The following is a 21,390-nucleotide window of genomic DNA, read 5'->3' as shown; positions in this document are numbered from 1 at the left end:
TTTAGACAGTCACCAGGTGCACAGTATATACAATGGAGGAAATCCAGGGATCCAAGTGTCCAAAAGTGGAAGTCCGGGAAAGGGAAGGCTCTCTCACACTCGTACTCCACTTTCTCACTCCAACTCACGCACATCCCAAGCAGCGGGTAGGTCACAGGTCCAGGAAACTGCACGCATTAGAGGGTGGTTACATGAAGTCACAAACTGACACTAATCGAACGTTCATGAGGGCTCGGGTGGATCACTAACGTGTCTTGCACAATCATCCAGCGGTGAGAGGATCTGCATCCCGGTCTTAAATGCCAAACACACAGCAGCATAATGGGAAACAGGTGCGTGAGCAGTGAGCTCCACCCAGGCAGAGCGACGAGGGAGACAGAGAGCAAAACAATAAACACGTAGCCCTGCGGGGCCAGCCGGACAGGCACAGGAACCATGACAAGAATGTTACTCTCAGTGTTGTTGGCGCTTATTAGGAGGACACTGCTAATAAAGTTACACAATTACACAGTGAATTCGCTTTTAATATTATATCTGCAAAATACAACAGTTTTTGTCTTGGTCGTATCATTTTATTTTGTTGTACACAACACCTTAAAGGCCGGTCCATGAAAATATTGTCTGACATTAAACTGGTCCGTGGCGCAAAAAAGGTTGGGGACCGCTGCTATAGAGGACAATGGATTTTAACGCCTACCTCTTTCTCTAGGGTAGGTGTTCAAAGCCCCCATGAGCCTGCACAGAGGGACCCCCTGCAGGAGCTGCGTTCTACCACCCCCCCCCTCGTGTTAGGTTGGCTGTTGTTGTTTTTTAAAGATATATGTTTGGTTGTGATGCAGGAAGAAGTGAGAACTGTGTGCAGGAAGGGGAGCGGGGCTTCTTGTTGTTGTCCGAAGCTGGAGGGAGTTGAGCTATACCTATGATGAACATTAAAGACCTCGCTCATCTTTTTAAGTGGGAGAACTTGCACAATTGGTGGCTGACTAAATACGGTTTTGCCCCACTGTATCTTTCTCAGTGAACATCAGTTCCAGACCAAATATCCTGGAATATAACATAACAGTATGAAACCATATTTATTGCTTTGTTTATTTAGACAGTGTTTTTTTTTTTAGTTAAATTGCATCTAATCTTAAATAAAAAAAATATCTGGACATTGTACAGATACATTCTACTGTATATGGAAAATCTTTTGTGATCCATTGCGGCGAGCCATTATAGCTTTCTTTGTGTTCAACTCTGGTCTCAAAAGGATTATGTAACATTTGGGTCCAAACAGTGTGATCAAGAGTCCAAAACTTGAGGCCAAGATGGCAAATACCTCCACTGCATCTGCATAATTTCCTGGTGAGCTGATATAAACAGGAACAAAGGCCACCCACACAGCACAGAAGATCAGCATGCTGAATGTGATGAACTTGGCCTCATTAAAACTATCAGGGAGATTCCTCACCAGGAATGCAATTAGAAAACTGAGGAAAGCTAGCACCCCAATATAGCCCAATAACACTGCAAAACCAACAGTTGACCCAACTGCACACTCATAAATGATTTTATCATTGTGATATTGGGTGTTTTTATGTGGAGTTGGAGAGGAAGAGACAAGCCAGGTAGTGCAGATGGCTGCCTGAATAGCTGTAAGAAACAGAACTGTTCCTCTCTGCTGCATAGCACCAAACCACTTCAGACTGGCTCCCCCTCCTGGCTTGGAGGCTTTGAACACAGCCAGAACAACCATGGTTTTTACCAGGATGCATGAGACACACAGCACGAAGCTGATCCCAAATGCTGCATGCCTGAGTTGGCATGTCCACAGCCTGGGTCGTCCAATGAACAGCAGTGAACAAAGAAAGCACAACTTGAGTGACAGCAATAGCTGAAAACTAAGTTCTGAATTGTTGGCACGTATTATAGGTGTTCTGCGATGGTAGAAAAAGATTCCTAGAACAACAGCACATATAAATGTTCCTAGCAGTGAGGTTGCTGTCAAGCAAATACCCAAAGGGTCATGATAGGAGAGAAACTCTGTCTTCTTAGGAACACAGTGGTCACGCTGGCGATTTGACCAAAAATCCTCTGGACAACTGGTGCACTCCAAGGAATCTAAAAAAACAAAGGGGAAGATGGTATCATACATACTATGTTTAATATGAATCAAATTAAATATGCAGTGTTGAAAGATAAAAACTTACTGCTCTTGTTAGTGGTTTTTCCCTCAGAACAAGGGATGCAGTCAAAACAGCATTTGGGTTCCCCCTTCTTTCTCACCATGTGGGTACCAGGAGGACAGCTCTCACTACATACTGATCGAGGTGGCTATAGGATGAAATTAAATATTACCTGCCAGAATTACATATATTATACATGTGCCAAAATATAAAAGTCTAAAAACCATATCTAACCTTTTTGGATTCAAAGTTCCAGAAGATTTTGTCTTCATCAAGTATGAGTTCTTCACCTTTGAAAGCTGACCTCTTAACCTCACCCACAGTTTGAACTTTAATGCTTCCATCAGGGAGCCACATCCAGTTCATCACATCATAAATTGGCACCACATCACCATTCTCATCAAATGACACTTGATCACCAAATGGAGTGGTAAAATTGACCATTTCCAAATAATAAACAAGCTGTTAAAAAGGGATTTATAATAAATAAATTACTTTTCATAGTGCAAACAGTGGCACCTGGTATTAAATAATCAAATATAACATTAAATCTGTTTTATATAAATATATAAAATTATTACAATCTAACTCAAAATCAAAGATAGCACATCACTAATACTGCTGTATATGCATACTGGTTAATTATCTCTCAGATCTAAATATATTAACCATTACTCCAGTTCAGAAGGATGAAAACATCTTTTTAGCTCTTTCAAACTTTTTCATGGTTAGTCTTTTGCATTTACTCTACTGTGTACATTCTGTTCTGAAAGTAATTATAGAGCAAAAGATTTTCTCATTTAATGGAGTGCAATTTGATATCAAACCTGCCACGGTTCCAATGTTTGCAATGTGGCACAGCTGTGCCCACGGAAAGGTCCTCTTCCTGGCTCACACCGTAACATGTCATCAAGGGAATACGCTAAAGCATATACAGCTTTGTACACATTGTATTCTGGCCGGAGGTTGGAAATATCCAAAAACTCAGTGTCCACATTGTCCAGATCTTCCTCTCCAGTGCATAATGCACCTCTACCTTCTAGCCAGCCTGCTGGAGCTGGAGCAAATCTGCACTGAAATGTGAATTCCCAAAACTGATTCACCTGAAATTTATTGAAAATGGTTTTTACAAAAAATGAAAATATATACATCTTGGACATACGATAAGAAAGAGTTCAGCTCTCACCATGCTATTTCCATAGCTGTTATTGTGATGTAGGTCAGGACGTATTTGTAAGAGGAATTCCCTGAGCCCTGGTATTTCCCCATGACGAATGGCAATACCCAGTGTACCACCCAGGTATGGCATGAGCTGAGGTGTTTGGAGCACAGTAGCTTCTGTCCAGGCTTCACTGGCCATCCACTGTAGGCCAGTTAGATTTTGCCTCACTACCTGTGTATTGTATTATACAAAATCTGTAATGTGATATTGTAGCTCAAAACTACTTTAGTCACATAATATTACAGTAGATGCAGTAGATGCTCATGTTGCAAATTAATTCTACATGACTAGTTTTTACTACACATTCACACAGACATCTAAAACATGTTTTGCACATTCTAATGATCTATATTCTTGCAACTAGTAATAATTAAATTGTTTTAAACCCAAACCTCTTCCATAAGGTTTACTATGCGACTATGATGTGCAAAGACAATGACAACTCGAGCTGAGGACTTTTTCATCACATTCACAATTCTCCTGAGTTCATCCATGTCTTTGTCCCAGGGCAAAATCTCGAAGTAAGCCAGGCATCCTTCACCCGACAGACTGAGCTCAGATTGCAAAGATCTGGCTGCATGAAGTCCGTAATCATCATCACTGACAAGAAGACCTGCCCAAGTCCAGCCAAAGTGTTTTAGAATCTGAATCATAGCACGTACCTATGTAAATACAAATTAAAGGGTGAGCGCAAAGACAAAAAAATCTTTCATAGCAGTATTTGCAGATCAACTTCCACAGCACACAGGTAGAAAAAAATATTTTACATCATTATACATTCTGTTAAAAAACAGGTATTTTATTCTTTTTTATTTATTTATTTTATATTAATTTAGTGACAAATGTGAAATTGTGCTGCTGACCTGGAAAGCATCACTTGGTATTGTTCTAAAGAAGGATGGATACTTTTGACGGTCAGTCAGGCAGGAACAAGTGGCAAAATAACTCACCTGTGAAAAATACACACTATGGATAAATATCCAAAGTCTGTACTCCTTTATTATTTTTATCATGTTAGCTCTATTATTAAGTGGCTTTATATTTGCTATTAAATCAAATTATACAAGGTATCTATTACAAGATTAAGAAGACCACTTACCATGGGTACTCTGTACAAACCTAAGACGTTGGAAATGGCAATAGAATGTGTAGAGGAAGAATCACCCACAATCCCTATGACTGGGAGATTTCCAGTACATCTATTATCTAATATAATTTTTTCCTCTTGACCACTGGCTAATGACAATGCTGCGCGGAATCCAATTCCAAGTGTGACACAGTTATCATAAAGAGTGTATCCAAGAGTTACATTTGGCAGCAGGTTGGAGTTCCTGTTGATCTCATCAATAGCAAAAGCCATGGTTTGTGCCTGCCTAAATCCTAGTTCATAAAAACTAACAAAGAAAAATACAACAGAATACTTGGAAAACATGTTACACAAATACTATTATAAACCACAATTAAAGAAGATGTTTCATTCAAGACACAAGCATTTTTTCAAATGTATTAATGCAGAGAGTTCTAGATATAAGATGGATATTAATAATGATTCCCCCACAGTTTCTTTATTAGGTTTTTGCTTTTTTCCCTAACATACTTACCCATGGCAAGTAGGCTGTTGTGGCTTTGAGGTAAAAGACAGGTCAGCAACACTTGAAAAAAAGTGGACTTGAAACAGTCCACCCAGAATGACATCTCCACTCTTGTGCATGCCATTTAGATGAAATTGTCTCTGTAACTGACAGGAAGAGGGAAACAGAGAAGAGGCTACAGAAGAAAAAAAGCAGGAATACAGCAAAATGAATAAGAGCAAGTTGGTTTGTAATAATGACCACATGACAGCTTTCTGACTTTCTGAGCCTAGTCGTTAGGTTTTATTGTTTTGCCATTCCCTTTTATTGACTTGCTGTGTAGACTAATCTTGCATACCACCCATAAGGGAAAAACAAGGAGCAGTGGCAGGACCTAAAGGACATGTCATTTGAGATACGTTTGTATGCAGGTAGACCTCAATAACACTGTAAGTTAATTAGTTATCAACAAGGAATGAGCTCTTTTGTGTGTTTTTGTTTTGTTCATTTAAATTTTATATTTTTTAGTCAATATAAAGGAAGTCTTGTAGTTGATCCAACGTGGCAAGTAAGTAAATAAAATGTTATTTAATAGCACCTTTCAAAATAAACCTCACAAAATGCTTCACAACTAATTCCAGAACATGAAAAAAAAAGTTAACCACATGCAAGTTGAAAAAAAAGAGACCACCAAAATCAGAGATCTTCATCTTAGACAGGGACAGCCCAGAGTCTAGAGGTTTTAAAAGCTCTTAGTCCTTTAATTTTCAGCTTCTTATGATGTCTAGCCAGCAGACCCTGCTTTAGAACTTAGCTGATTTAGAAGCTTCTATTTTGGCTAAATAGGACGGCCAGCAACAGTGTGCCCCGAGAGTTCACCAGCAGAAATGGCTAAGCTTAACATTACAATCTTCAGACTTGGTGGAGTAAATGAGGCTGAAAAGTGGTCAGACAGCTCAGGTCGAGAACAAGGCAAGCAGCAGTTGGTGAGGACCCTTGAACACTACCTTGTTTTCTTTGGTGTGAAGGGTGGCATCTCATGGGTCCATGTTCTGCACTACCATGGTTTTCCCCTCAAACCCAAGTTGCTGTTATCAGGCGATGTGGCAGGTTGTGAGGCTAGTCAGTGTGGCTGGTACTCATTATCTGATCATGCCTCCCTTATTTCCGTAGCACACTAGGACCTGGAGGACGAGCAGAGCCGGAAAGACTACGTAAGAGTTCCTGAGCAAGGCACACAGAGAAAGTCAGCCTGTGGATCCAGTTACAGAGTGAATTAAGTGAAATCATAAGCACAAACAGTGTCTGGATGTGTAGTTGTGTGTGTTGTGTCAGGTCTTACAACAATATGACAAGCTTACCTGTTCCCATATTTTTTCATGCTCCTTTATCGATAAGTAGCCAGATAACCTCCAGAAAGCTGGAGCCACTTTGCCCATGTGATGAAAGCCATAGAGAACTTGTGAAAAAGTACATAGTCTCCCTTATCAACTCACAGCTTGACCCACTCCAATTTGCACATCAAACAGGCATAAGTGTCAATGAAACCAAAGCCTTTATCACTGACACCAATCATAAACAAGTATCTCATCTCTGCTTTTCGCGGGTGATGTGGTTCTGTTGGCTTCATCGGGTGGTGGCCTCCAGCTCGCACTAGAACGGTTTGGGGAGTGTGAAGCGGTGGGAATGAGGATCAGCACCTCCAAATCTGAGGCCATGGTTCTCAGCCAGAAAAGGGTGGAGTGTCCACTCCAGGTTGGGGATGAGTTCCTGCCCCAAGTGGAGGAGTTTAAGTACCTTGGGTCATGTTCACGAGTGAGGGGAGAAAGGAACTGAGGATCGATAGACAGATTGGTTCTGCGGCTGCAGTGATGCGGACGCGGTACTGGTCCATCGTGGTGAAGAGAGAGCTGAGCGTAAAAGCAAAGCTCTCAATTTACCGGTCGATCTATGTCCCTACCAGTGTTGGTCAAGTTACTTGAAAAAAGTAATCAGTTACTAATTACTGATTACTTCCCCCAAAAAGTAATCCCGTTACTTTACTGATTACTTATTTTCAAAAGTAATTAATTACTTAGTTACTTAGTTACTTTTTAAAAACACGATTTACAACCTGAATAGGTGATAAAGCGATAGATCTTTCAGCCCAATTCTACTTTTTCTGCATAATTCATCATACAAAATGTAATCAAATGGAAAAGTCTCTTTTTAAAACTTGTTTTATTAGTTTTAATCTTTTAACTTTATGCATCAAGCAAAAATTAAATTATATGCAACATTCTCTGACTGGAAGAAATTTGTTTAACATTTAAACCTATTTTCTGCACATTCCAGCACATAAAATAAAATATTTTTTTGTGTTTACACTCACTCTTTCAAATAGATGCAAGTAAAACACAGCAGAAAATAAATAAAATCAAAGACTAGCGGTCCTGTTGCTCTATTTTCACCTGTAAAGCAGGACTGGGGTAGGAGGTTTACCCTGGTGCAGGTGTGCTGCAGCGGTCAGTGGAAGAATCCGCGAGTTTCTCTGTGAATTTCACATTACGTCGTAGTATACTCGGTGCTTGCTTGGAAGTTTAGGGGTTTTTTCGCTGTAAAAAGAAGTTTTCTTCCCACGCACAACGGACACTAATGTTTTTGTCACTTTTTATGGAATCAAACTCAAAATAAGGTCAGTACTTCCACACTTTAAACGCTGCATGCTACACTCTGTCCCGCACTCGATATATTATGATCTGCAGACAGCTGTTGTCACGAACGTCGCACTCACTTACGTCACTGTCATGAGACGTTCTCGCAAAAAAATCACGGTTTTAGTAACGCAGTAACGCAGCGTTCCTACGTGAAAGTAACGGTAATCTAATTACCGTTTTTGCAATATTAATCCCTTACATTACTCGTTACTTGAAAAAAGTAATCAGATTACAGTAACGCGTTACAAGTAACGCGTTACTGCCCATCTCTGGTCCCTACCCTCGCCTATGGTCACGAGCTGTGGGTAGTGACCAAAAGAACGAGATCTCAGATACAAGCGACGGAAATGAGCTTCCTCCGAAGGGCGGCCGGCCTCTCCCTTAGAGATAGGGTGAGAAGTTTGGCCATCCGAGAGGGGCTCAGAGTAGAGCCTGCTGCTCCTCCAAATCAAAAGGAGCCAGTTGACGTGGTTCGGGCATCTGACAAGGATGCCTCCTGGGCACCTCCTGGGTGAGGTGTTCCGGGCATGTCCCACCTGGAGGAGGCCCCCGGAGCAGACCCAGGACACACTAGAGAGATTACATCTCTCGGCTGGCCTGGGAACGCCTTGGTGTTCCCCCGGATAAGCTGGAGGAGGTGGCTGGGGAGAGGGAGGTTTGGGCTTCTCTGCTTGGGCTGCTGCCCCCGCAACCCAGCCCCGGATAAGCGGAAGAAAATAGAACGATGGATGGGTTAAAATTCTATTTGTGAAGAAAATCATGAAGTCATGAATAGTTAAGTTGAAAGGAATGCTTGGCGCAACAGGTGTCTGACTCTTTGGCGCCTTGGTTACAGTGCCGAAGGAGAACCAGGGTTGTTCTTATTTTCTTCAATCAGTGATGAATATTAAGATGTCCTAGATTTACAAAGTGCTTTGTAATAAAGATCTTCTAAATTAATGAAATGCCATTTCTTCTACAGTTTACGGTTACTGTTATCTGTTTGTTATGCAAGAATTACACCAGGGAGTCAAGTACGTCTCATTTGAGCCTTTCCTATTCAGAAGAGCCAAAGTAGCATAAGTTTTATGCACTCAAGTTGTAGCACTGTTAAAGAGATAATCGTTTTCTGTGGGGAAAGAGTTTGGGTATGTGTTTTGGACTGCATTGGCAGGTAATAGTGAAGAAATTATATCCTTAAACTTACAGCACTTTCCAAAAGACATCTACTGTAATGAAATGTATTCTCCACTCGAGTGTAATCCATTCTCTCTTTCACTTATCCAATTTACGAGGCTATCCCTGTTACCATTTGGTGAGAACCGGGATACACCCTGGACAGGTCACCAGTTTTACGCAGGGCTAACACAGGAAGACAGACAACTGCTCACACTCAAAACTATGGGCAATTTAGAAACACCATTTAACATAAACCCACTAACTGCATGTCTTTGGACTGTGAGAGGAAGCTGAAAAATCTGGCATGTAAACTAAGGGGGAGAATATGTAATCTGAGTTCTTCTAAGATGCACTTAGACATACACTATATTACTCTGTTTGTATCCAGGAACACAATCGTTGGGGTGGACCAATCATTGGTGAAGCCAGTGTTGTGGTTTGAAACCCACAGAGATGTTGTGTTTTCAGAAAATGTGTCTCGTTTTGTTTTTTAACTCTTCTTACCTGCACACTGTGTCTTTGCATCTGTAGCACTGTAGCTACAGACTGTATACTGTTTGTGCGCCAGTGGATGTTGAGAGTAAACCTTTGAATACTGATCCATACGTGTTTGTTTCGACTTCCAGTGTCCCCTGTTACTAATGGAAATTTTGCATTCTTTTAAAATGTCATTTTTCATATCCTCTCTAGTGAACTCGACATGTTTATCAACTGAGTTAACGTGATCAGTGAATTGTGGAGTGTACTGAGATTTCTTCATCACAGACAATCACTTTCTGGCACTGACAAACGCGCCATTATATATATATATATATATATATATATATATATGTCTTGCATAGAATTAATATATATTAAAAATGTGGATTCTTGCTTTTTTAGTTAGACGTGTTTTTACCATTTTGATACTTTGAAACTCATATCCTTAGTGATGTAATGTCCAATCATTATAAAAAATTGACCAATATTTTTATTAGCAGTCATCAGTTACTGATAAATAATAATCCCATAACTCCAGATATGCTAATTATACATAAATATACCATGAGTCGTGGAAGAATCTATAGTTAGAGGTTTGTTTATTTAGACAAAATATTTTATGAATTATGTATAAGGGAAATTTAACAATTATAAGTCACATAATCTATATTAGCATTTGAAAATATAAGTGCCTTTTTAAAATTTTTAAAGGGATCATGAAAAAAAAGGTTTTAATATGTTCTCCTGACTGTGTTTCTATGTTCTCATTTCCATGATGCAAATGTATATAATTTTTTTAAGGTACAGTATATTTGGTTAAATGTGTTATATATATTTTTATTTAGTTTTCTGCACGTACTTTTCTACTATATATGGAAAAAATATTATGATTCTTTTCCACGACACATTATTGCTTTTTTAGTGTTCATCTCTGGTCTCATCAGGATTATGTAACATTTGGGTCCAAACAGTGTAAATAAGAGTCCAAAACTTGAAGCAAGAATGGCAAATACCTCCACTGCATCTGCACGATTTCCAGTTGAGCTGACATAAACAGGTACAAAGGCCACCCACACAGCACAGAAGATCAGCATGCTGAATGTGATGAGCTTGGCCTCATTAAAACTATCAGGGAGATTCCTCACCAGGAATGCAATTAGAAAACTAAGGAAAGCTAGCACCCCAATATAACCCAATAACACTGCAAAACAAACACTGGACCCAACTGCACACTCAAAAATGATCTTATCATTGTGATAATGGCTGTTTTTATGTGGAAATGGAGAGGAAGAGACAAGCCAAGCAGTGCAGATGGCTGCCTGAATAGATGTAAGAAACAGAACTGTTCCTCTCTGCTGCGTAACACCAAACCACTTCAGACTGGCTCCCCCTCCTGGCTTGGAGACTTTGAACACAGCCAGAACAACCATGGTTTTTACTAAGATGCATGAGACACACAGCACAAAGCTGATCCCAAATGCTGCATGCCTGAGTTGGCATGTCCACAGCCTGGGTCGTCCAATGAACAGCAGTGAACACAGGAAACACAACTTGAGCGACAGCAATAGCTGGAAACTAAGTTCTGAATTGTTGGCACGTACTATAGGTGTTGTGCGATGGTAGATAAAAATCCCTAGAACAACAGCACATATGAATGTGCCCAGAAGTGAAGTTACTGCCAAACAAATACCCAGAGGCTCATGGTAGGAGAGGAATTCTGTCTTCTTGGGAACGCAGTGGTCACGTTTGGGGTTTGACCAAAAATCCTCTGGACAACTGGTGCACTCAAATGAATCTAAAAAAGGGCAAGATAGTAAAATGGATATTATATTTCAAAGAAATTAAATTTTCCATGTTGAAAGATAAACACCTACTGCTTTTATTGGTGACTGTTCCCTCAGAACAAGGGATGCAGTCAAAACAGCATTTGGGCTCCCCCTTCCTTCTCACCATGTGGGTACCAGGAGGACAGCTCTCACTGCATACTGATCGAGGTGGCTATTGGACAAAATTAAATATTGACTGCCAGAATAATATTTACTGTACATGTGACAAAAAGTCTGAAAAAACATATCTAACCTTTTTGGAATTAAAGTTCCAGAAGATTTTGTCTTCATCAAGTATGAGTTCTTCACCTCTGAAAGCTGACCCCTTAATCTCACCCACATTCTGAACTTTAGTGCTTCCATCAGGGAGCCACAACCAGTTCATCACATCATAAATTGGCACCACATCACCATTCTCATCAAATGACACTTGATCACCAAATGAAGTGGAAAAGTTCACCCTTTCCAAGTAATAAACAAGCTGTTAAAAAAGGGATCTATGAGAATTAACTTATTTTTTGCAAAGAGTGGCAAAGAGTGGCACTCTGTATTCAATAATGAAATAAAATATTATACATATAATATAGAAATTTGCAAGATAAGTCACTAATAAAATTATGTACGTACACAGGTCAATGATCTTTTTGATCTAAATTCATTAAACACTGAATTTCACCCTGAAAGTAATTACAAGGAAACCATTTATTCATAGGTGGAGGGCAAATTGATATCACACCTGCCAAGGCTCCAGTGACTGCAGAGTGGCACAGCTGTCTCCAGTGAAAGGCCCTCTTCCTGGCTTACAACGCAGCATGTTATCAAGGGAATGTGCAAGAGCATACACAGCTTTGTACACATTGTACTCAGGCCGGAGGCTGGAAATGTCCAAGAACTCAGTGTCTACTTTTTCTAGATCTTCCTTTCCAGTGCATACCGCACCTCCATCTTCCAGCCAGCCTGATGGAACTGGTGAAAATTTGCACTGAAATGTGAATTCCCAAAACTGATTCACCTGAAATATGTAGATTTTATAAATATGAATTATGATAATATCTAGTTCTTGCACATACCATAGTAAAGGTAAAAACCTCACCATGCTATTTCCATAGCTATTGTTGTAATGTAGAGTGGGATGTATTTTTAACAGGAATTCCCTGAGCCCTGGTATTTCCCCATGACGAATGGCAATACCCAGTGTACCACCCAGGTATGGCATAAGGTGAGATGTTTGGAGCACAGCAGCTGCTGTCCAGGCTTCACTGGCCATCCACTGTAGGCCAGTTACATTTTGCCTCACTACCTGTGCATTGTAATAAACCAAATGTTTAAAGTGATATTGAAATTAAAAAAAAAATACTTTAGGGACATTATCATGCAATTCAAGTAGTTGCTGATTTTGCAAAATAATTACAGAAGACAAATTTTCTTTACCCATTCACACAAACACACGTTTTATAAAGTATCTTCAAACCCAGCAATAACCAAATTTTGAATCCAAACCTCTTCCATAAGGTTTATCATGACACTCTCATGTGCAAAGACAATGACAACTCGAGCTCTAGAGGTTTTCATCACATTCACAATCCTCCTGAGTTCATCTGTGTCTTTGTCCCAGGGCAAAACCTCGGAATAAGCCAGGCATCCTTCACCAGACAGACTGAGCTCAGATTGTAAGGATCTTGCTGCATGGAGTCCATAATCATCATCAGTGACGAGCAGACCTGCCCAAGTCCAGCCAAAATGTTTTAGAATCTGAATCATAGCACGTACCTAAGTGAATACAGATTAAAACATCAGTGTAAAGATAAAAAACCTCTTTCAGTGGATTAGCTGCTCATCGGATTTGGGACCACACCACATGATTATCTTTTCTGATGCCACACAATATTAAGAGTAACTGTGAAAAATCACAATATCCAAGTTTTAATCGAAATTTTACTAAAACATTTTCACCTGGAATGCATCACTTGGGATCGTCCTAAAGAAGGAAGGATACTTTTGACGGTCACTCAGGCAGGAACATGTTGAAAAATAACTCACCTGTGAAGGATACAGAATGTATATTGGAAAAACATCGAAAGACTTGACTGCCTATTTTAATTTTGTCATTTTGACTGAGTCGGTTGATATTAAACTTTAAATTAAATCAAAATAATCCAAGACAACAATTTAATGATTAAGCAGATGACTTACCATAGGTACTCTGTACAATCCTAAAATGCTAGAGATAGCAATAGAGTGTGCAGAGGGAGAATCACCAACAATCCCTAAGACTGGAGTATTTCCAACACATGTATCATCTAATATAAAATGCTCCTCTTGACCACTAGCTAATGACAATGCGGCACGGAATCCAATTCCAAGGTTGATGCAGTTGTCATAAAGAGTATATCCCAGAGTGACATTAGGTAGCAGGTTGGAGCTTCTGTTGATTTCATCAATAGCAAAGGCCATGGTTTGTGCATGCCTAAATCCTAGATCATAAAATCTAACAAAAGAAAGATTATTATTGAAATATACGGCAGAATACATGCATTAAAAATACAACAGAACTTGTGTTACAAAAATAGCGCTACAAAGTAACAACAATTAAAGGGATGTGTTAAAATGAGAAAAAATAACAAAGAAGATGCTTCATTCAAGATGTATGAATACATACATACATATATATATCTATTTATATATATATATATATATATACATATGGCACTGATCCCCCACAGTTTCTTTATTTATTTATTTTGGTTTTTTTTCCCTAACATACTTACCCATGGCAAGTAGGCTGCTGTGGCTGTGAGGTAAAAGACAGGTCAGCAACACTTGAAAAAAAGTGGACTTGAAACAGTCCACCCAGAATGACATCTCCACTCTTGTGCATGCCATTTAGATGAAATTGTCTCTGTAACTGACAGGAGGAGGGAAACAGAGAAGAGGCTACAGCAGAAAAAAAGCAGGAATACAGCAAAATGAATAAGAGCAAGTTGGTTTGTAATAATGACCACATGACAGCTTTCTGACTTTCTGAGCCTAGTCGTTAGGTTTTATTGTTTTGCCATTCCCTTTTATTGACATGCTGCGTTGATTAATCTTGCATACCACCCATAAGGGAAAAACAAGAAGCAGTGGCAGGACCTAAAGTACATGTCATTTGAGATTACGTTTGTATCCAGGTAGACCTCGATAACACTACAAGTTAATTAGTTATCAACAAGAACTCAGTACTTTTGTGTTTTTTGTTAATTTCAAATGTTATATTTTTCAATCAAGAATTAATAGTCCTGTGGTTGTTCTAACATGGTACCTAAGCAAGTAAAATGTTATTTAAGCACACCTTTCAAGATAAACATCATAAATACTTCACAACTAATTTTAAAACTTAAAAACAAAAGTTAACCAAATGCAAGTGTGCCAGGGCGTGGTCTGCAGTGCTGCTGCAGGGGAGGTGGACACACCTTAAAGGCTGAACTAAATCCTGCAGGGTTGCTGTTGTTGGTGGAGTGTTCAGCTGCAAGTTGAAAAGCTGCAGCTGTGTGTATGTAGCAAGACAGCAACCGTGAGAGTTAATAAAAGTATGCTGAAAAGGATGAAACCGCGTTCGGCTCTGTTGTGGATCTTTCACAGTAAGTCTTAAAAAGGGGGTTATTAGCTGGTTTTGAAAGAGACTGGCAAGTTCAGAGATCTTAGCCTTAGATAGGTACAGCTCCAGAGTAGCGGCCACTGTTGCAAAAGCTCTCTGTTCTTTAGTATTCAACCTCTTTTGACCTACAGCCATTTGACCCTGCTTTGAGATTTAGGAAACGTGACAAGGAGACCAAGAGTTTCCATTACCTTAGGCACAAATCTGTCAGCAGCACAAACAAGAACTTAAGTTTTATCTTTATGTAAGTGGTTAGATGACAGCATTCTTAAAATAAGCAGGATATTGACCAGAGATCAGTGGCGTTTTCATTATAGTGAGCACATGGGTACAGATAGACTGAAAGACATTTTTGAACAGAGAGCAAGAGGATGCTTTCACTGAATTGACTAAATTAACTAGCTCAGATAATGAATAGATAATGTTCTAATATAACTGGCCAAGCATGAGCAGAAACAGGAACAGACAGAGGGTGGCTATAGCTCAGGGTGGCTACAGCTCAGGACGTAGAGCAGGTCATCTACTGATTTTAAGGTTGGTGGTTCAACTCCTGGCTCCTCACATCTGCATGCCAAGTATCATTAGGCATGAATTTGTATGAATGTTAACTAGGAAGCACTGAAAGTGCTTGTGTGAATGGGGCATGTTGTATAGAGCGCTTTGAGTACTTTGGGAGAGTAGAAAAGTGCTATATAAGAATCAGACCATTACAACAAAAATGCTAAAGGAGAAAAATTATTACTCACAGTTTTTTTCTACCTAAAAGGAAAAAAAAAATATCATAATGTTCATTTCAAAATACTTGGACAGTAGGTGGTGCAGGAGTAACAATATTATTAATGCTGCCAAATAAGACCTCCTGTTTACTCTTTGTAAGGTTTAAACAATAGACAGCTGTGGCGTTTATAACTGAACTGTTGAAAGAAAAATAAAGATCCTTTAAATAAAAGAGATAAATGTGTAATCACTTTTTCCTCCACAAGTGCTCAACTTTTTCACAAACACTTTAAACCAGAGGTTCCCAAAGTGGGGGGCATGTCAGCAGTTCAAAAGTCTGATGGCTTGTGGGTAACGTTTGGACACTGCTAGCATAATGGACAGGTTTCTGACGGGGCTCCCACACAAACGTAAAGCAGAGGATGAAGCATCACCAAATATGTTTCCAAACCAACTTCCTTCCAAGACTAGAAATACTAGAAAATATATCTTGCCTTTGGCTTCACCTGAACAAGTGGCAAGGTAGGTATCCACGACAGAATTTGTTTCCCCTGCGTCAGGAGCACGTGCTGGGCTGTCCAAATCACCAACAAAGAGTATCCCACATTCTTGATTTTTAGTTTACAAACACTTCTTATAATGACCAACTGCTCCTGACATTTTGGAGATGTTAGCTCTTTATACAGTGAAGTTACAGTGGGATAAAAATAATATCAGGCTGATCTGCCACAATTTGTTCCTCCTGTCCAAATCACGGACAAACAGTATCCCACAGTTGTTTATGTTTTTGAACCCATTTTGCACAGAGAGGCATTTTTTGAAAAATGTATCGATAGCAATGTTGAATATTATTACATTGGAAAAAAACAACTACATGTAAAATATTTACACCATGACGCCTCTGCCTTTCTAAATGGAGGGACTGTAACTGCGTGTGTATATGTAAGGGTGTAAAAACTGCAGATAGTAAGATTAACAGTATTTTGTCTCTATCCGCAATTGTAGAAATTAAAATTAAATTAAAACAAAGGGGGACCTAGCAAAAAAAGTTTGGGAACCACTGCTGTAAACAGTGAATACTGTCATTCATCTCAGACAAAGACTCAAGCAGACAGCTAATTTTAAATAAAGATCCAGGCAAACTTAAACAGGGGACAAATAGCCATAGTTGCATTGTCAGGTTTCATTTAGAAATAAAAAAATATGGTACTGAATATAAGTTTTTTGTTTTTTAAAAAGTATGCTGAATTAAACCATATACCTAAATCTACATACAGAAAATGCATAATAGTAACAATCAGACACACAAGCAGTACAAGAAAAATAAAATGTCAATTGTATTAATATATATAACAGTTATGGCAGTTTATAAATATACTGGGGCTGCAGTGATTCATTAAGTATTTTGAATAATTCAATTATAAAAAATTCACAAATTCTTTGCTTTGATGCTTCATTTAAGGCACGGCTCTTTAGCGTGCCATTGTCATCATGGAAAAGTGAACGTGAGCATTTCACCCACATTTGCAACTATAAACAGACTTGCAATGCAAACGTATTTAGGAGCAGTTTTAAAGAGAAACACTGATAACACAATAACAGCACTGATGATGACGCCGGCACCGTTATGAAGCTCTCCGTTATTAAGAAAGAAAACTTTGTAGCTGCCTTATCCACCGCCGTTTATTTTACACAACAAAAAAATAACATTTTTCAGATTGAAAGTGAAACAATATAAAATACTGTCCCAATTAAATTGTGTTAATATTTAAAAAAAAAAAAAATAAACATTTTTTTTTACAAGCCAATAAAAATGTACATGGGCCAGTAAAACTCTGACCTGAGCCACTGACTTGAGGGAATTAACGTCGGACAGTGAAAAACAGTTATATTAATTAATGTCTACACCATCATAACATCTTATTTTTAGCAGCACAAAAACTTTACATAAAAGCTCAGAATGTTGATATGCTCGATTGTCTTCATTGCAGCCACCACATTCTCTTTCAAAGGCTTACAGATGCAAACTCACTCATTCACATGAACACTTAAACATGCAGGAACACATGTACAGAAAACTTACAAGCCTTCCATGAAGACAGAGTAAAGATGCAAACCAATGAGCAGCTCATTTTGAAAGACCTGTATTTCTTTTCTTTTGAATATTTATTCCTCATTAATAAGACAAAAGTATTTCTTATCCAGTTACTCGATTAATCAATGGAATAATTGATAGATTTATCAATTACTGAAATAATTGATAGCTGCAGCCCGAGAATATATACCTGTCCTCACACAAATACATTAGTTGGAGTTCCATGGGGTTCGGTGCTTGGACCAGTACTTTTCACATAATACATGCTTACCTGAGGCAATATTATAAGAATACACTACATACATTTTCAAATCATGACAATTTATGTTTATGTATCAAACCTGAAAACTTTGCTGTGTTTGTGACGGCCGGCATGTCTGCCTAAGACGGATCAGCTGTGACAGTGTTTTGCTGTTGGTGATACTCTCTCTTGCTCTCTCTCCTGCCTGGGTGGAACTCATTATGGGTTCCTGCTTTGGCCCACACACCTGCGGTTCATCTTCCCATCTGCGCCTCATTATCTCTGTGTTCCTGTTGCTAATTAAGACAATGAAGTGGTGCTACTCGTCGCTGGATTGTTGTACGATTAGTGTCAGTGTAGCCCCGGCTCTAAACTACTCTTCGTTCTCGTTTGTATCTTGCATATGAACTAACTTGTATTCTCTTTGAAAACAGGCCTCCTGGACCTGTCACTTACTAACCCAAGGCATTGAGAGTGAGTTGGAGTGTGGCTTGCAGATCGGAGTGTGTGGTTGAAGAGGAGTGAGTGTGACCTACCCTTTCCCCCCTTGGATTTCCTGGAGTCCCCAACCCCAGCACTGTTGTACATATCACTCCTTCTTGTGTTTTCAAAGATTCTGAGTCCTGCAATTGAGTCCACCCGTTTACAGTGTTGGGGTATGACGACTGAAATGGAGGATGTTTGACGGTGTCTACTAAGATGGAAAATGTGAGCCCTTTTTATTATGGCTGACGCTAAGTGAAAGATAACAAAACCCTAAAAGAAACTCCTCTAAATGATCCCAAGCATCCAGTGAAAGAAACTTACAGAAAAAGAAAATGGTCTATGAATGGCCCAGCCAATTGCCTGATGTGACTCCAAATGAAAATTTTATGGAAAAACCTACAGCTCTGAGTTTATAGAAGGGGTCCATGGATCCTTCCGGATTTGGAGACTTTTTGGTTTTTGTGGAAGAATGGGCCAAAATCACACTTGAGGAATGCATTCGACTAGGTTCTCCACACAGGAGAGACAGATGGAGACAGATGTCTCCTGTGTGGAGCTGTCCCCAACAAAGGCTTTTTGTACAAAGTATTAAATACATTTCAGTTTTCAGTCATTTTTCTCTGTCATTTCTCATTATTACACATAACGTGATTTATGGACATCTATGCATCTTTGCATGTGTGGATTGGATTGGTTATCTGGTGAGAATTTCTTGGCAATACAACCTTTAGAAATCGATTTACTTACAAAGTTGGTCACTTTTTTATCTGCTTAATTTGTTATGGAATAATCCATGAATAGACCTCACATGGATACAAAATGGTTTATCATTTCATTGTTCAATTAAATATTAGTGTCTAAAACAGGGGGCTGTGTGTATAAATGGGTGCAACTGTTAATATAATATTATGTAATTTCTTGTTTGAAATAAAGAGTGTGCACTTCCATCAGGAGGACTAAAGACTGCCAGAAGCCTTCAAAGTAGCCTGCTGTGAGCAACTCTAGGATGTTTTTAACTACTCTGTCATTAAAAAAACACACATCCATGAGTCCAAGCAGCATGCGTGGTGGTAGCTACCCAATGCAGCCCGTTGTTCCGCAGCTCGATTGGCATTTGCCAGAGAACAACAGAACTGCCACGTCTTTGAGTGGACCATTTTCTCAAAAACATGAATAGGTTCAGAGTGAGCATATGTGACAGGTGTGAATGAACTGCATAACTGCCCTGGTGCAAGTATACTGAGTGTAACATTATCCATCATTAGTGATGAGATGATTTGTGGAGGAATATTGTTGCAAAGTTTTACATATGTTCCAAGGATATGTCTTGGAAGATTTTGAAAGAATCAGAATGACCCACTGTCTGGTGGAGTGTGCCCTGGGTTCATCCAGTTCCTGGATGAAAAAGGTAGTTATGCCATTGACTGGCCCATCCCCGCCACGTCACCAGGACCATTCCCAGGTACTGTTGTGATTACATATAGACACGTTGGAGCAATACACACTGCTGAGCAACTTTATGACAAATTAATTCATCAAGATCCAATATTCCCTTAAATTTTTGAGCAGCTTATATGTACGTTTTCTCTCTATGCATTATTGTAGGGTGTACCTTTACAATATAAAGTGCCTTGATGCGACTGTTGTTGTAATTTGGTGCTGTATAAATAAAATAAAATAGAATTGAATTGTGTAAAATGTGAGAATAACATTAGGTAAAAGCTCTCAGTACACAATAAAAAAAATGCTTTAGGGCTTCTGGTTATGGCGTCTATCTGAACAGCAGCAAAACTTCGGGCTCCGAGCTTTACATCCTCTCATCGCGTTTCTGCCGCAGCTAAAGCCATCTTTCTATTGGCACTTGTCCCAACACAAGCTTCTGCTCTGACCCAGCCAGTCAAGATGCTGCTTAACCATACACATAAGCCTAAAACAGCCAGAAAGGAAGGATCAGATGATGATGCTAGCAATGAACTTGAGACTGAGAAGATGGAAGAAGCTAGCCCCCGACAGACCGAGGCCAGTGTTCTGGCCACAATTCAGTTGCTGAAAACACACTTCACTACTCAACTACATGAAGTTATAACATCAAACCAAGAAATAAAGGACGCAATTGGGCTGTTGTCAGAGAGGCTTACCTCAGCTGAAACCCATATTAGTAAAATTGAAGACGACGTCTCCTCCCTTACAAGAAAAGAGGCTTCCCTTCATAAGAAACTTCAGGAATTCCTACTAAAGGTGGACGACCTGGAAAACAGAAGCCAGAAATCCAATCTAAAACTTGTCAGATTACCTGAGAGTGCTGAACAAGGGGAAATCACATCTTTTTTGCACGTGTGTTCCCATTTCCCCCCATCATCGAGCGAACACTTGGACTACAAGGCCGAAATATCCCAAACGGCTCACTATGTATTCTAGGGATTTTCCCCACCGAAAGCCAACTGAGAAAAGCTCACCAGAAAAATGCAATCTACTGCTTGTTACAAGCAAAATACATATTGCCAAATCTTGGAGATTCATTGCTAGACCTCATTTAAGAACTTGGCTGTTGATGTTGTCCAAATCCAAAACTTTAGAGAAACTTACTTTTTTTGATTAAGGGTAAACATGCTTCCTTTAAAAGGATGGGGAAAAAAGTGGGGAAATTTTTTGTCTTTTTTGGAATGTGGAGAGATGACCGACAATGAACAGATATGACTGTACCCATTTAATTTGTATGGGAGACGTGCTGTTGTGGTTTTTGAAGATAGCCTGAGGAGCTTGCATGTGCTGGACAATGGTAGGACAGGAGATGGTAGGACAGGAGATGGAGATGTTAGATTGACTGCAACGGAGTAGGACACAGCTCATTGCTACAGCCGTTTTATCGGATCCCTCTCTCACTGACTTGGAATCTTTGGACTAAACTCTAGCCTGAAGCCCTGGGGAAACCAATTTAAAACCTATTGTCTCACAGTGTGTTCTTTCAGCACTGTCTGTTTCCTTGTTTGTTTGGGGGTTTTTTGTATGTGCATTTTTTTAATAATATAAGGCCGTATTTCCATGAGTGAGTGTATATATCAGTATGTGTGTATACACAAGCTGGGTATTCTT

At 39.4% G+C, this 21,390-nt stretch overlaps 3 protein-coding genes and 1 long non-coding RNA gene across 4 annotated transcripts; 1 reads left to right on the top strand and 3 right to left on the bottom strand.

Annotated features, from left to right (window-relative positions):
- On the bottom strand, positions 1-5,245 carry LOC100705889 (extracellular calcium-sensing receptor). Its single transcript, XM_005459610.3, has 9 exons — positions 4,992-5,245; positions 4,490-4,784; positions 4,254-4,340; positions 3,783-4,052; positions 3,355-3,561; positions 2,996-3,271; positions 2,403-2,630; positions 2,193-2,316; positions 1-2,103 (listed from the first exon to the last, which is right to left on the bottom strand). The coding sequence occupies exons 1-9, from the start codon at positions 5,225-5,227 to the stop codon at positions 1,172-1,174; spliced, it is 2,655 nt and encodes an 884-aa protein (XP_005459667.3). The 5' UTR covers positions 5,228-5,245; the 3' UTR covers positions 1-1,171.
- An 849-nt stretch (positions 5,246-6,094) lies between these two features.
- On the bottom strand, positions 6,095-12,388 carry LOC109194618 (extracellular calcium-sensing receptor-like). The gene is made up of 6 exons (XM_019345150.1): positions 12,215-12,388; positions 11,858-12,133; positions 11,375-11,602; positions 11,170-11,293; positions 10,986-11,090; positions 6,095-6,145 (listed from the first exon to the last, which is right to left on the bottom strand). Exons 1-6 carry the CDS (start codon positions 12,386-12,388, stop codon positions 6,123-6,125), a joined length of 930 nt encoding a protein of 309 aa, XP_019200695.1. The 3' UTR covers positions 6,095-6,122.
- A 164-nt stretch (positions 12,389-12,552) lies between these two features.
- Positions 12,553-17,987, bottom strand: LOC109194617 (vomeronasal type-2 receptor 1). Its single transcript, XM_019345148.2, has 5 exons — positions 17,912-17,987; positions 13,890-14,055; positions 13,315-13,609; positions 13,075-13,161; positions 12,553-12,891 (listed from the first exon to the last, which is right to left on the bottom strand). Exons 1-5 carry the CDS (start codon positions 17,943-17,945, stop codon positions 12,574-12,576), a joined length of 900 nt encoding a protein of 299 aa, XP_019200693.1. The 5' UTR covers positions 17,946-17,987; the 3' UTR covers positions 12,553-12,573.
- A 62-nt stretch (positions 17,988-18,049) lies between these two features.
- Positions 18,050-19,184, top strand: LOC109194619 (uncharacterized). The gene is made up of 2 exons (XR_002056418.2): positions 18,050-18,161; positions 18,246-19,184. It is a non-coding gene; the product is annotated as an uncharacterized LOC109194619 (long non-coding RNA).
- The last annotated feature ends 2,206 nt before the right edge of the window (positions 19,185-21,390 follow it).

This window comes from Oreochromis niloticus, linkage group LG14 (assembly GCF_001858045.2).
Source record: "Oreochromis niloticus isolate F11D_XX linkage group LG14, O_niloticus_UMD_NMBU, whole genome shotgun sequence".
Classification (NCBI taxonomy): domain Eukaryota; kingdom Metazoa; phylum Chordata; class Actinopteri; order Cichliformes; family Cichlidae; genus Oreochromis; species Oreochromis niloticus.
Note: the sequence above shows the minus strand (reverse complement) of the source record. Positions and strands in the feature narration are given on the sequence as shown.

Excerpts from the sequence above, each read along its gene's own strand:
- LOC100705889 (XM_005459610.3), bottom strand. The coding sequence starts at position 5,227 with ATGTGGTCATTATTACAAACCAACTTGCTCTTATTCATTTTGCTGTAT. Across the intron at positions 3,562-3,782 it reads TAGTAAACCTTATGGAAGAG|GTAGTGAGGCAAAATCTAAC; the intron begins GTTTGGGTTTAA and ends TACAATACACAG. Across the intron at positions 2,631-2,995 it reads AAACATTGGAACCGTGGCAG|CTTGTTTATTATTTGGAAAT; the intron begins GTTTGATATCAA and ends CCTTTTTAACAG.
- LOC109194618 (XM_019345150.1), bottom strand. The coding sequence starts at position 12,388 with ATGGCCAGTGAAGCCTGGACAGCAGCTGCTGTGCTCCAAACATCTCAC. Across the intron at positions 12,134-12,214 it reads ATAGCTATGGAAATAGCATG|GTGAATCAGTTTTGGGAATT; the intron begins GTGAGGTTTTTA and ends TACATATTTCAG. Across the intron at positions 6,146-10,985 it reads CTCCTACCATGAGCCTCTGG|GTCCTAGTGTGCTACGGAAA; the intron begins GTATTTGTTTGG and ends CTCGTCCTCCAG.
- LOC109194617 (XM_019345148.2), bottom strand. The coding sequence starts at position 17,945 with ATGCCGGCCGTCACAAACACAGCAAAGTTTTCAG. Across the intron at positions 14,056-17,911 it reads AAACACAGCAAAGTTTTCAG|CCTCTTCTCTGTTTCCCTCC; the intron begins GTTTGATACATA and ends TTTCTGCTGTAG. Across the intron at positions 13,610-13,889 it reads CAGCAGCCTACTTGCCATGG|ATTTTATGATCTAGGATTTA; the intron begins GTAAGTATGTTA and ends TTCTTTTGTTAG.